A 14,611-nucleotide genomic window follows, 5' to 3' on the forward strand; every position below is an offset into this window, starting at 1 on the left:
GACACAGGGAGATGAGCAACACACACTGGGGCCTGTTGGGAGAGGGCAGTCGTTGGGGGGATCGTTAGCAAAAACAGCTAATGCCTGCCAGGGTTAATGTCTAGGCGATGAGTTGATAGGTGCAGCAAACCACCATGGTACACATTTACCTATGTAACAAACCTGCACATCCTGTACATGTATCCTGGAACTTAAAATTAAATTAAAAGACAAGCTTAAAGAGTTAATGAAAAATAATTACATAAAAGAAGCCTTTGATTTTCAAAAACCAGAAACAATAGTTTTAATTTTGCTTTTAACATATATTCAAATCCTTTGATACTGTTCCCTTCCAGAGATGCAGCTTAATTCCCTCGCTTGAGTGTGGCTTGGACTTAATGAGGCACTTACTGGCTCTGTGTTCCCACCCAAATCTCATCTTGAATTGTCATTCAATTTGTACTCCCTACCTGTTGGGGGAGGGACCACACGGGAGGTGACTGGATCATGGGGACAGTTCCCCCATTGTTCTCATGATACTAAGGGAATTCTCATGAGATGTGATGGTTCTATAAGGGCATTTCCCGCTCATTCTGCATTCTCTCTCTCCTGCCACCATGCGAAGAAGGACATGTTTGCTTCCACTTCTGCCATGACTCTAAGTTTCCTGGGGCAAGCTCCTCAGCAATGCAGAACTGTGAGTCAGTTAAACCTCTTTCCTTTATAAATCACCCAATCTCAGGTATTTCTTTATAGCAGTGTGAGAATGGACTAATACAACTTCTAACTTATAGAATAATGCTGACATAACAGTTTGTGACGTTGTGTGTAAAACATAAAACTCACTGCAGCTTCCACCTTCTCTCTCTCTCTGTCTCTGGGATCATGAGCTCTGGCGGAAGCCAGCTGCTGTGCCATAAGCAGCCCTGCAGGAAGGTCCACGTGACAGAGAACTGAGGCCTTCTGGGACTAGATAACAAGGAACTAGACCTTTTCCAACAGCCATGTGACTGATCTGTCTTTCTTGTGAATCCGCAGCCCCAGTGAAGCCCTCAGATGATGCAGCCCTTGACTGACAACTGGACTGCAACTTGTGAGAGGTCCTGAGCCAGAAGCACTCAGGGAAACCTCTCCTGGATTCCTAACCATTGGAAACTGTGGGAGATGATGAATATTTATTGTTTTGAGCTAAGTGTTATATAATTTGTTGTGCAACCGTAAATACACAATACATTTTCATAAGATAGGATGTATTATTACACGTTAAATTGCATTTGCTTCAAATGTATCATCATCATCATTATTATTTTTGAGACAAGGTCTCACTCTGTAACCCAGACTGGAGTCTGGTGGCATGATCACCATGCACTGCAGTGTCCACCTCCTGGGGTCAAGGGACCCTCTGATCTCAGCCTCCTGAGTAGCTGGGACTACAGGCATGAATCTCCATGCCTGACTAATTTTCTAATTTTTTTGTAGAGATGGGGTTTTTGCCCAGGCTGATCTTGAATTTCTGGAGTCAACAAATCTGCCTTCCCCTGCCTTCCACAGTGCTAGGATAGCAGGCATGAGCCACCACATCTGGCCTAAAGTAATTATAAGACATTAAACAAGTAACTTAGTTTTAAAAGGTAAGGAGAATTTCCATGGCCGAAGAGGATGTTAGTTTAATATCGTTCACAATGATCACTTTACTTGAACTTCAATTTCCAACTGTGTCGCAATTAAACACAAAAGGAAGATCCAGCCCTTGCTGGGCTGATTCTATGATGGCCCCAACAGCCAGCTCCTGGTCATTCACCTTCCCCCAGTGATTCAACCAACTCTAATGTAGGTGCCGCTGTGAAGGGATTTAGCAGATATAATTAAGGGGCTCAATTAGTTGACTTTAGGCTGGGTTTCTCCTGCTTGGATTATTCTAATCAGGTGAGCTCTTGAAATGACTGGGTTCTTCCTGAGCATAGAGACATGCAGTGTGAGAGGCATTCAGCATGAGGGGTTTCCTCCACCATGGGCTTTGAAAATGAAGGGGCTATGGGCCAGGTGCGGTGGTTCACGCCTGTAATCCCAGCACTTTGGGAGGCCGAGGTAGGCGGATCAAGAGGTCAGGAGATCAAGGCCTTCCTGGCTAACACGGTGAAACCCTGTCTCTACTAAAAATACAAAAAAAGAAAAATTAGCCAGGCATAGTGGTGGGCACCTGTAGTCCCAGCTACTTGGGAGGCTGAGACAGGAGAATGGCATGAACCAGGGAGGTGGAGCTTGCAGTGAGCTGAGAACGCACCACTGCACTCCAGCTTGGGCTACAGAGTGAGACTCTGCCAAAAAAAAGAAGAAGAAGGGGCTGTGTAGGAAAGAACGCTGGTGAGCACCAGGAATTGAGTGCAGCCTCCCTGTTCTCTATATTGACAGCCAGCAAGGAACAGGGAATTCGGTCTTACAACTGTAAGAAACTGCATTCTGCCACCTCTGTATAAACCTGAAGGAGGATTCAAAATGAAAACACAGCTTTTGGAAGCCCAGAACAGAGATCCACATCTTGCCCAGGTTTCTGACCAAGGAACAAGAAGCAGATAAATGGGTGTTGTTTCGCCAGGGTAGTAGTGCACGAATGAATTGATGAATTGATATGCACACTAGTTAGATAAAATAAAATCTTTCTGAACTTTTTCAGTGTTTTACACTTTATAATTATCTGTGATGCAATTTAATACACTCATATTTCATTCATTAAGTCAACAAAAATGAATTTAGTGCCTATGATGAACCAGGTATCCTTTCATATGCTCACCTGCCTGACACTCCAGAAGTTTCACAAGACAGAAGTGGAGACACTGGAGTGTTTTAAGTGGAGAAATGACACACTCTGACTGACAGAAGCAGGACCACTGTGAAGAGAACAGGCAGCATGTCATGGGACAGTGCTAGTGTCACAATTCACGAGTGACAGTGTGGTGGGGACTAAGGGGACAGGAGGGTCTGAAGGATGAGAGGGACTGAGGGAAGGGCTGGAGAAGCAGGCGCTGAGGAAAAGGAGCAGAGGAAAGAATTCGAAAGCAGCAGAATTCTTAGGTTTCAATACATTGTTTTATGGATTTTAATATATCCATCTACAGAGCCTAGCAGGGTGTTCTTGGCAGTTGGCCTTTAATACCTTATGTGGGTCTGCCCAAAAGCTAATTGTTTTTATGTTAATCGGGTTTTAAAAATACTGTGTTCCTATAAAATATACACAACACGTAGAAGTGGATACTTCCTGAAAACAGGCAGTGCATGAGCACTGGTGAGGGGCATTGTAACTGCATTGAACAGTTGCAACTGTGAGGTCAATAGTCTGTACTGGCTCCTGGTTGCAACATATAGTAACACAGTCTGCTACTTTGTATTGAGGAAATATCCTGGACTCACACAGAAACTCAGAGCTATGGAGTGATGGTAAATTTAAAATACAACAAGCGGGAGTCACAGATACATTGTTCGCGAAAGTGAAATTTTGGAGCTTTGTGAGTCCTGTTGTAACGCTTTTGGACACATTTACAAATCAAGGGACCAAAGTCACATTTTTTGCCGATTAGATTCCTGATCACTCGGGGGTTACCAAGATTCTATTACCCAATATATTTAATAAACAAACAGCAAACTGGTCTCTATTCTGTCTCATGCACTCAGGCGCAACTTTTCCAGATTGAAAAAAAAAAATGTCTCTATACCTTCTTTCCCAGAGCAAGCTCAGTCTCTGGCACCAAGCTCCGTGGGGTGAGTTTTCTTCTAGAAGAGTCCAGGGGGACAGGTAAGGAGTGGGAGGCAGGGAGTCCAGTTCAGGGATGGAGATTCCGGGATGAAAAGTGAAGGGAGAGTGACCGCGCCAATGCCCAGGGTTTCTCCCTGGTTTCTCAGACAGCTCCTGGGTCAAGACTCTGGGAGATATTGAGACAGAGCGCTTGGCACAGGACGAGCGAGGTCAGGCGAAGTCCCAAAGCCCCAGGTGTGGCTCTCAGGGTCTCAGGCCCCAAAGGCGGTGTATGGATTGGGGAGTCCCAGCGTTGGGGATTCCCCATCTCCGCAGTTTCTCTTCTTCTCACAACTTGCATCGAGTCCTTCTTCCTGGATACTCACGACGGGGACCCAGTTCTCACTCCCATTGGGTGTCGGGTTTCTAGAGACGCCAATCAGCGTCGCCGCGGTCCCGGTTCTAAAGTCCCCACTCACCCACCCTGACTCAGATTCTCCCCAGACTCCGAGGATGGCGGTCATGGCGCCCCGAACCCTCCTCCTGGTGCTCTCAGGGGCCCTGGCCCTGACCCAGACCTGGGCAGGTGAGTGCGGGGTCGGGAGGGAAACGGCCTCTGCCGGGAGGAGGGAGGAGGGGGAGGCCCGCCCGGCGGGGGCGCAGGACTCCGGGAGCAGCGCGGGGAGGAGGGTCGGGCGGGTCTCAGCCTCGCCTCGCCCCCAGGCTCCCACTCCATGAGGTATTTCTACACCTACATGTCCCGGCCCGGCCGCGGGGAGCCCCGCTTCTTCGCCGTGGGCTACGTGGACGACACGCAGTTCGTGCGGTTCGACAGCGACGCCGCGAGCCAGAGGATGGAGCCACGGACGCCGTGGGTGGAGCAGGAGGGTCCAGAGTATTGGGACCGGGAGACACGGCTCATGAAGGCCGAGACACAGAATGCCCCAGTGTTCCTGCAGATCCTGCGCGGCTACTATAACCAGAGCGAGACCGGTGAGTGACCCCGGCCCGGGGCGCAGGTCACGACCCCACCCCACCCCCCACCGACGGCCGGGTGGCCCCGAGTCTCCGGGTCCCAGATCCACCCCGAAGCCGCGGACCCGGGGGACCCTTGACCCGGGAGAGCCCCAGGCGCCTTTACCCGGTTTCATTTTCAGTTGAGGCCAAAATCCCCGCGGTTGGTCGGGGCGGGGCGGCGCTCGGGGGACTGTACTGACCGCGGGGACGGGGCCAGGGTCTCACACCTACCAGAACATGTACGGCTGCGACCTGGGGCCCGACGGGCGCCTCCTCCGCGGGTATGACCAGTACGCCTACGACGGCAGGGATTACATCGCCCTGAACGAGGACCTGCGCTCCTGGACCGCCGCGGACATGGCGGCTCAGAACACCCAGCGGAAGTGGGAGGCGAAAGGTTGGGCGGAGCGGGACAGAGCCTACCTGGAGGGGATGTGCGTGGAGTGGCTTCGCAGATACCTGGAGAACGGGAAGGAGACGCTGCAGCGCGCAGGTACCGGGGCCACGGGGCGCCTCCCTGATCGCCTGTAGATCTCCGGGGCTGGCCTCCCACAAGGAGGGGAGACAAATGGGACCAACACTAGAATATCGCCCTCCCTCTGGTACTGAGGGAATCCTCCTGGGTTTCCAGATCCTGTACCAGAGAGTGGTTCTGTGGCTCCACCCTGCTCTCTGACACAGTTAAGGATAAAATCTCTGAGGGAATGACTGGAAGACAATCCCTCGAATACTGATCAGAGTTCCCTCTGACACCGGCAGCAGCCTTGGGCCCCGTGACTTTTCCTCTCAGGCCCTGTTCTCTGCTTCACACTCAATGTGTGGGGGTCTGAGTCCAGCTCCTCTGAGTCCCTCAGCCTCCACTCAGGTAAGGACCAAGTCACTGTTCCCTCCTTAGGGAATAGAATTTTCCATGGAATAGGAGATTATCCCAGGTGCCTGTGTCCAGGATGGTGTCTGGATTCTGGGCTCCCTCCCCCACCCCATGTGTCCTGTCCATTCTCAAGATGGCCACATGCGTGCTGGTGGAGTGTCCCATGACAGATGCAAAATGCCTGAATTTTCTGACTCTTCCCATCAGATCCCCCCAAGACACATGTGACCCACCACCCCATTTCTGACCATGAGACCACCCTGAGGTGCTGGGCCCTGGGCTTCTATCCTGCGGAGATCACACTGACCTGGCAGCGGGATGGAGAGGACCAAACTCAGGACACGGAGCTCGTGGAGACCAGGCCTACAGGGGATGGAACCTTCCAGAAGTGGGCGGCTGTGGTGGTGCCTTCTGGAAAGGAGCAGAGATACACCTGTCGTGTGCAGCATGAGGGTCTGCGTGAGCCCCTCACCCTGAGATGGGGTAAAGAGGGAGATGGGGGTGTCATGTCTCTTAGGGAAAGCCAGAGCCTCTCTAGAGACCTTTAGCAGGATCAGGACCCCTCACCTTCCCCTCTTTTCCCAGAGCCGTCTTCCCAGTCCACCATCCCCATCGTGGGCATCATTGCTGGTGTGGTTCTCCTTGGAATTGTGGTCACTGGAGCTGTGACTGCTGCTGTGATATGGAGGAGGAAGAGCTCAGGTGAGGAAGGGGTGAGGAGTGGGGTCTGAGATTTCTTGTCTCACTGAGCGTTTCAAGCCCCAGGTAGAAGTGTACCCTGCTCAGTTACTGGGAAGCACCATCCACACTCATGGGCCCACCCAGCCTGGGCCCTGTGTGTCAGCACCTACTCTTCTGTAAAGCACCTGTTAAAATGAAGGACAGATATCACCTGGATTACGGTGAAGATGGGACCTGATCCCAGCAGTCACAAGTCACAAGGGAAGGTCCCTGCTGAGGACAGACCTCAGGAGAGCAGTTGGTCCAGGACCCACACCTGCTTTCTTCATGTTTCCTGATCCCGTCCTGGGTCTGCAATCACACATTTCTGGAAACTTCTCTGGGGTCCAAGACTAGAAGATTCCTCCAGGACCTTATGACCCTGGCTCCTTTCTGATATCTCACAGAACATTTTCTTCCCGCAGATAGAAAAGGAGGGAGCTACTCTCAGGCTGCAAGTAAGTATGAAGGAGGCTGATCCCTGAGATCCTTGGGATATTGTGGTTGGGGGCCCTTGGGGGAGCTCACCCAGCCCAGGATCTGACCAGGTCCTGTTTTTGTTCTACTCCAGGCAGTGACAGTGCCCAGGGCTCTGATGTGTCTCTCACGGCTTGTAAAGGTGAGACCCTGGGGGGCTGATGTGTGTGGGGTGTTGGGGGGAACAATGGACGCAACTGTGCTATGGCATTTCTTTGACTTGGATGCATTGAGCATGTGATGGGCTGTTTAAAGTGTCACTCCTCACTGTGACGGATATGAATTTGTTCATGAATATTTTTTCTATAGTGTGAGACAGCTGCCCTGTGTGGGACTGAGAGGCAAGATTTGTTCACGCCTTCTCTTTGTGACTTGAAGAACCCTGACTTTCTTTCTGCAAAGGCACCTGAATGTGTCTGTGTTCCTGCAGGCATAATGTGAGGAGGTGGGGAGAACACCCCACCCCAGTGTCCACCATGACCCTCTTCCCCACGCTGACCTGTGTTCCCTCCCCATTTATCTTTCCTGTTCCAGAGAGGTTGAGTTGGGATGTCTCTCTGTCTCAACTTCATGGTGCACTGAGCTGTAACTTCTTCCTTCCCTATTAAAATTAGAACCTGAGCATAAATTTACTTTTTCAAATTCTTGCCATGAGAGGTTGATGAATTAATTAAAGGAGAAGATTCCTAAAATTTGAGAGACAAAATAAATGGAAGACCTGAGAACCTTCCAGAGTCCATGTGTTTCTTACGCGGATTTGTTGCAGGGGAGGAGAGTAGATGGGGCTGTGCCCAGTTTGTGTTCCGGCCAACATGGACTTTATGTAGTCACTGCTTGGCTGAGTCATCTTTGCTCCTTTATTGTCCTTGGCCCTTCAGTAGAACCTTGTCCCCCCAAGACCTGTTATCCCAGGGAGTTGGATGTCACCTAGGGTGGTCCCTGCATACAAATCTCCTTGTGGTATCAAGAGACAAATTTTCAGACCTGTCCAGATCTTGCCCTCCTCCCAGGGTCTTTCTTGGACTGTATTTTCCATCTTGTCTCCAATCTTTTTAAAGGAACCGGATTCTGAAATTTGCAGAGAGGATGGGTCCCCTAGCTTCTCATCATAGGTAACTTTCTGTTGGAGCTCCTCTTCTGCTGTCCTACTCATCTTCCTGCCCTGAGTTGTAGTAATCCTAGCGCTGGCTCCAATCCAAATTCATGGATGTATAAAGCAGAGTCTAATTTAGATTCATATGTGGTTGGAAGATTGTACCCATAAGGCTAGGGTTATTGTTCCTGAAGAGAAAAATATGGTTGTGTGCTGCAGTGTGCAGGAGGGTTGGTGTGGGAGGAGGGAGGGAGGAAGGGAGGACGCACAAGCAGCCCTGGTGAGAAAAGCACTGGCGGCATCAATGTCCGCGTGAAATGATGTTGTTCTTTAGCTGCCACAAAACAGCATTTACCCTGACGCTACATTAATAAAAATATTGGCTTCAGAATAGGGAGGTGCTCTACAGTGATCCTTCATTCCACTGACATTTGTTGTCTGCTAGGGATATGACTGCTTTTGCATTTAGAAAACATCATTAAAGTAAAAACAGAAAAATTTCTAGCGTTGTGGTGCATACATTCTAGATGCAAGCTTGTCCATCCCGTGGTTCGTGGGCTGAATGTGGGCCAGGACAGTTTTGAATGTGAGGAATTTTTGCTTCTCTGTGGCAGACCTGAATCCTGGAATGAGTGCACCTGCCTCCCTCAGGATCAGGAGTGAATGCTTTAGGAGCCCTCCTTTTCAGTGATCTGCAAAAGATAGAGGGCACGGTTACTGTGAGAACCCAGAGTAGCAGCCAAGGGGGCTCGGCCCTCAAGGAGTTGTGGGGAAGGTTAATAAAAGGTGGTGGCCGGGCGCGGTGGCTCAAGCCTGTAATCCCAGCACTTTGGGAGGCCGAGACGGGCGGATCACGAGGTCAGGAGATCGAGACCATCCTGATTAACACGGTGAAACCCCGTCTCTACTAAAAATACAAAAACTAGCCGGGCGAGGTGGCGGGCGCCTGTAATCCCAGCTACTTGGGAGGCTGAGGCAGGAGAATGGTGTAAACCCGGGAGGTGGAGCTTGCAGTGAGCTGAGATCTGGCACTGCACTCCAGTCCGGGCGACAGAGCGAGACTCCGCCTCAAAAAAAAAAAAAAAAAAAAAAAGGTGGTATCCAGGGTCAGACCAGATGGGCAGCCAGCAAGGGCACTGCTTCATATCTATGATGAGAATGCAAGAATTGAGGAGCAGGAGGCCAAGGGTGTTTGACCAAATACAAAGTCATGATCCCAGTCTCAATTCCTAGACTTCAGTCAAGCTTCAGATTCAGAATCCACAGTGGGGCTTAAGGAGGCCAGGAAATAAACCTGGACATACTATGGCCCACAGTGGGACCACTGGGTCCATAAACCCAGTCCTGGTTATCTCCCCATTCCCCACATGCATAATTGGCTTTCATGCACTGGCAACTTTGGTCACCCCCACACTGCGTCCCTAGTCTGGAGAGGAAGGGCTCTCATTGTACTGAAGCCCAAAGGGAATCCTCTAAAACTTCCCTTATCCCAGCCAAGCCAGAAGCAATATTGTGCCCCAGCGTGGGTCTTGTGGAGGGTACTGCAGGTATTGTAGGGGTAGCACTGCCATTAGAGAGCTGAAGGATGGGGGGTGGTGTTGGGATTGCCTGTTATCTCCATATAATTCAGCAATCTGTCCCTGAAGAAGCCTCATAGAGAGTGAATGGAATTTCTCCAGACTTGACCAAGTAGGAGTCCTGATTGCAGCTGGCATGCTGGCTGGATATTACTGCTTGGGGAGATTAATAATGCCTCAGTCACATGGCAAGCAGCTGTAGATTTGGTGAATGCATTCCCTCCCATTTCATTTAGAAAATCTATATGGAATGATTCACATTCACATGGGATTTATAATGCATTTATTGATAGCTTGCCTCAGGGCTACCTTAACTACTCAACCTTCTATAAATATCACCTTAAGAGACCTGGACAAATCAAATATCTCACAGAATACTAAATCTGCTCATTTCATTGGCAATATCACATAAATAGGGATGGATGAGCAAGAGGAGGAAAGCACACTGAATTCCTTGGCAAAGCATGCACTATAGAAGGTGAAGATAAACCTTACAGAACTTCAAGAGTGGCCACTGCAGTGAAGGTTTATGGGTCCAGTGGTTAGGGGCATGCAGGGTTCTCCTCCCCTCCAAAGTAAAAGACACACTTGCATATTACATCCTCACCAGAGGGAAGGACGAACACTGCCTGGTGAGCCTCGCTGGGTTCTGGCAATGTCACATTCCACATCTAAGTACATTGCTTTGGCCCACACTCTGGGTGATATAGGAGGAGGCCAGTTTTGAGTGGGGCCTGGACAGGAAAGGACACTGCAGCAGACCCAGGCTGTGGTGCAGTCAGTCACCATCCCTCAGACCCCTGGTGCTGGAGGTGGCGGTGTGGGGAAAGATGCAGGATGGAGCTGAACCAAGCATCAGTGGGAGTCAGAATGGAGGGCCTGGGATCTGATGGATCCATGGAGTAAGGCCACGGAATCCACAGCAGAGAAACATGCTCCCTGTTAGAAGCAACTTTTAACATGTTCCTGGCCCTGATAAGATAGAATTCCTGATCATGGGACATGAAGCAACCATGTGATTCCAAGTGCCCATGTGTATTGGCTTTTATGTGACCCACAGAGTCATAGATGGGACAGACCCAGCGGCATCTATCATGAGATGAAAATGGTCCATGTGGGTTGAGCCTCAATTCCATGTTAACACCCACAGAAAACACCCAGCCCTGACATGGCCCTGAATAACCACACAAACTGAAGACAAATTGAAATTAGCCAGCCAGCATCACGGATCAGCCCAGGTCTGGCAGGAAGGACTGATAAGTGGATAACCACAGTGGCAGGAATGAGGCTACAAGTGGGTCCAGAAGCATCGACTCCTCACTACCAAGGACCATCCAGGTGCTGCTTCCTCTGAATACTCTGATTGTAAGCATTACAGACCAATGATCAGCCCCATAGGGCACTATTTCTTCAGGTAACTCACTAGCCCCTAAGTGACAAGTTGAATAGCTTGAACCCCATCTACCCTGGAAGGGCCAGGGGTTCATCCTCACAGCGATAGGCACCTATTCGATGCCTGTTTACACTTGTCTCCCCCTCCCTAAGTTAAACAGGTTAAAAAAGAATACCAAGTGTCCCAATAAAATATGCACATAGCTTAGATGTGAATAATTCATACAAATAGGCAGGTGCATGGATTGGACACTGTGGCTCATGCCTGTAATAACAGCATTGTGGGAGGCTGAGGATAGCTTAAGGCCAGAAGTTTAAGACCAATCATAGCAACATAGGGAGACCTTGTCCCCGCAAATTTTTTTTAGAAAAATTAGCCAGAGTGGTGGCACAAGCCTGTGGTGCCAGTTACTTGGGAGGCTGAGTGAGGAGCATTGGTCACATGATCCCAGGAGGTTGAGGCTTCAGTGAGTCATGAGTGCACCACTGCACTCCAGCCAGGGTAACAGAGTGACACCCTGCCTAAAAATAACTAAATAAATAATAAATAAAGGCGATGCATGAGCACTGGTGAAGGGCACTTTGGGTGCATTGAGCACTTGCAATTTTGAGGTGATTAAATTCTGTCCAGACTCCTGGTTGCAACATACGGTAACACATTGTGCTTTGTGTTGCAATGTCCTGGACTTGCACACACAAACTCAGGGCTATGAAATAAAGATAATGTAATAATACAACAGACCAGAGTCACAGATACATAGTCTGGGCAAGTAAAACTTTGTGAGTCTAATTGCAATGCGTTTAGACACATTTTTATGTAAAGGGCTCAAAAATCACCTCTTTTACAAATTAGATTCGTGATCACTCAGGGTTTACCAACATTGGGCTACACACTGTAGCAAAATCAGAGACCTATCCCGAGGCTGCGGGACCCGCGTAGACCCTCACCTGATAAGAACCCCAGGCGTCTATACCCGATTCTATTTTCAGTTAAGGTCCAATCCCCGGGGGTTGGTTGGGGTAGAGGCGGGGCTCAGTGGCAGCGATCGCGGGGACAGGGTCTCACACCCTCCAATGGATACACAGCTGCGACCTGGACCCAGACTGGAGCCTCCTCCGCGGGGATGAACATACCCCACATGGCGCCAGTTACCTCGTCCTAAACCAGGAACTGCGCTCTAGGAACTCAAAGCGGACAAGGCGGCTCAGATGCACTGGCGGAGGAACACACAGAGGCCCTCAAAACCTACCTGCAGGGAAGGTGGGCGGAGTGACTCAGCAAAGGCCTTAAGAATGGGAAGGAGATGCTGCAGTGCGCAGGTACCAGCGGCCATGGGCGCCTCCCTGATCTCCTGCAGATCTCCCCGAGCCACCTTCCAAAAGAAGGAAGGAAAATCAGACCAACGTTAAATATCCCTCTCCCACTTGTCCTGAGGAAGAAGAGTCCTCCTGAGTTTCATATCTTATACCAGAGAGTGACTGAGGGCCTGCCCTGCACTCTGGGACAATTAAAGGATTGTCTCCCAGGGAAAGGAGGGGAAGACAATCCCTGGAATACTGATCAGCTGTCCCCTTTGACCCCACAGCAGGCTTGGGCACCAGGAAGTTTCTTTTCAGCCTTTGTTATCTGCCTCACACACAATGTGTATCTGTTGGTCTGATTCCAGCTCTTCTGAGTCCCACGGCCTCCACTCGGGTCAAGATGAGAAATCTCTGTTCCCGCCTTAGACACTAGAACTTTCCAAGGAATAGATTATCCCAGGTGCCTCTGTCCAGGTTGGTGTCTGGGTTCTGTGCTCTCTTCCCCACCCCAGGTGTCCCAGCTATTCTCAGGATGGTCACATGGGCACTCCTGGAGTATCCCATGAGGAATACAAAGTGCCTGAATTTTCTGACTCTTCTCCTCAGATACCCTAAAGACACACGTGACCCACCACCCCATCTCTGATCATGAGGTCACCCTGAGGTGCTAAGTCCTGGGTTTCTACCCTGTGGAGATCATACTGACCTGGCAGTGGGATGGGGAGGACGAAATCCAGGACACAGAGCTTGTGGGGACCAGATCTGCAGAGTAGAGAACCTTCCAGAAGTGAGTAGCTGTGGTGGTGTCTTCTGGAGAGAAGTAGAGATACACATGCCACGTGCAGCACGAGGTGCTTCCAGAGCCCCTCATCCTGAGATGAGCTAAGGAGATGAATGAGGGATCATGTCTCTTCTCAGGGAAAGCAGGAGTCCTTCTGGAGCCCTTCACCAGGGTCAGGGCTGAGGCATGAGGGTCAGGGCCCCTCACATTCACCTCCTTTCTCAGGGCCATCCTCCCAGCCCACATTCGCCATTGTGGGCATCGTTACTGCCCTGGTTGTTCTTGGTGCTGTGGTTCCCACAGCTGTGGTCGTTGCTGTGATGTTGAAGAATAAGAGACCAGGTAGGAAAGAGGTGAGCTCCGAGTTTTCTTCTTCCATTGGTGGATTTCAAGCCCCAGGTGGAAGTTGGCTCATTCCTGCCTAGTTGTGAGGCATCATCTCCACACACATTTACCCTGTTCAGATGCCCTGTCAACTCTTGCTCTTTTGTAAAGCACCTGTGATATGGAAGCACAAATTTATCACCTTGATTGTGGTCATGGGAACCTGACTCCCAGCAGTCACAGGTCAGGAGAAGGTCCCTGCTGAGGACAGACGTCAGGAGGACAATTGGTCCAGCTTCAACACTTCCTCTTTCCTTGGTTTCCTGATCCTGACCTGGGTCTGCAGTCACAGTTCTGGAAACTCCTCTGGGATCTCATGGCCCTGCCTCCTGCCTGGCCTCTCACAGTTTGTTTTCTTTCCACAGATGGAAAAGGAGGCAGCTATGCTCAGGCTTCATGTAAGTGTGGTAGGGGTGGGAGAGTGATCCCTCAGATCCTTGGGATAGTGTAGACAGGAGCCCATGGGGGTGCTCACCACCCCACAATTCCTCCTTTAGTCACATCACCAGTGAGCTCTGACCAGATTTTGTTTTTATTCCAGCCCAAACAGGAACAGTACCCAGGACTCTGATGTGTCTCTCAAGGCTTGTAAAAGTGACACCTTAGAGGGCCTGAAGTGAAGGAGGAGTTGGGGCAGATGGGACACAAGTAGGCTCTGGAGATCCTTTGATTTGAATTTTTCAGTGTGTGGTGGGATGTTCAGTGTCACCACTTACCATGACTGACTTGAATTTGTTCATGACTATTTTTTTTCTAAGACTGCCTTGTAAGTGACTGAGATGCAAGATTTGTTCATGGCTCCTCTTTGAGACTTCAAGGGCCTCAGGCTTCTCTTTCTGCCAAGGCGTCTGAATGTGTCTATGTCCCTGGTAAAAGGTGAGAAGTGGGGAGACCAGCCCACCCTCATGTCCACCATGAGCCTTGATATCATTTGGATCTATGTCCCTACCCAAATCCCATGTCCACTTGTAATCCCTAATGTTAGAGGTTGTGCCTGGTGGGAGATGATTGGCTTGTGGGGATAGATCCTCCATGAATGGTTAAGAACCATATCTTTGATGCTGTTCTGTGATAGTTCTCACAAGATCTGGTGTTTGAAAGTGTGTGGCACCTCCCTGCTCTCTCTCCCTCCTGCTCCAGACATGTCAGTCATGCCTGCTTCACCTTAAACTTTCAGCATGATTGAAAGTTTTCTGAGGCCCTTTCAAAAGTTGAGCAGATGCCAGAATCATACTTCCTGTATAGCCTGCAGAACCATGAGCCAATTTAAACCTCTTTGCTTTATAAA

The 14,611-nt window shown here is 50.0% G+C and overlaps 2 protein-coding genes across 5 annotated transcripts in view; one reads left to right on the forward strand and one right to left on the reverse strand.

Annotated features, from left to right (window-relative positions):
• LOC117088398 overlaps nucleotides 1–3,827 on the reverse strand; it is a 42,681-nt gene extending 38,854 nt beyond the window's left edge. For both annotated transcript variants that reach the window (XR_004439190.1, XM_033219655.1), the window contains exon 1: nucleotides 3,690–3,827. The gene's annotated coding sequence lies outside the window, so the exon portion shown is untranslated. The remainder of the gene's footprint in view (nucleotides 1–3,689) is intronic.
• A 52-nt stretch (nucleotides 3,828–3,879) lies between these two features.
• Nucleotides 3,880–13,944, forward strand: LOC117088392 (popy Class I histocompatibility antigen, A-1 alpha chain). 3 transcript variants are annotated; one of them, XM_033219644.1, is made up of 8 exons: nucleotides 3,880–4,295; nucleotides 4,433–4,702; nucleotides 4,944–5,219; nucleotides 5,805–6,080; nucleotides 6,183–6,299; nucleotides 6,743–6,775; nucleotides 6,889–6,936; nucleotides 7,104–7,526. In XM_033219644.1, the coding sequence occupies exons 1-8, from the start codon at nucleotides 4,223–4,225 to the stop codon at nucleotides 7,106–7,108; spliced, it is 1,098 nt and encodes a 365-aa protein (XP_033075535.1). In that variant the 5' UTR covers nucleotides 3,880–4,222; the 3' UTR covers nucleotides 7,109–7,526. The 3 variants fall into 3 exon arrangements, with proteins under 3 accessions (XP_033075535.1, XP_033075534.1, XP_033075533.1); XM_033219643.1 differs by lacking the exons at nucleotides 6,743–6,775; nucleotides 6,889–6,936; nucleotides 7,104–7,526 and adding exons at nucleotides 13,689–13,721; nucleotides 13,865–13,944; XM_033219642.1 differs by lacking the exon at nucleotides 7,104–7,526 and having other exon boundaries at nucleotides 6,889–6,971.
• The last annotated feature ends 667 nt before the right edge of the window (nucleotides 13,945–14,611 follow it).

The sequence above is a fragment of the Trachypithecus francoisi genome, unplaced genomic scaffold, assembly GCF_009764315.1.
Source record: "Trachypithecus francoisi isolate TF-2019V2 unplaced genomic scaffold, Tfra_2.0 Lachesis_group10, whole genome shotgun sequence".
Lineage (NCBI taxonomy): Eukaryota > Metazoa > Chordata > Mammalia > Primates > Cercopithecidae > Trachypithecus > Trachypithecus francoisi.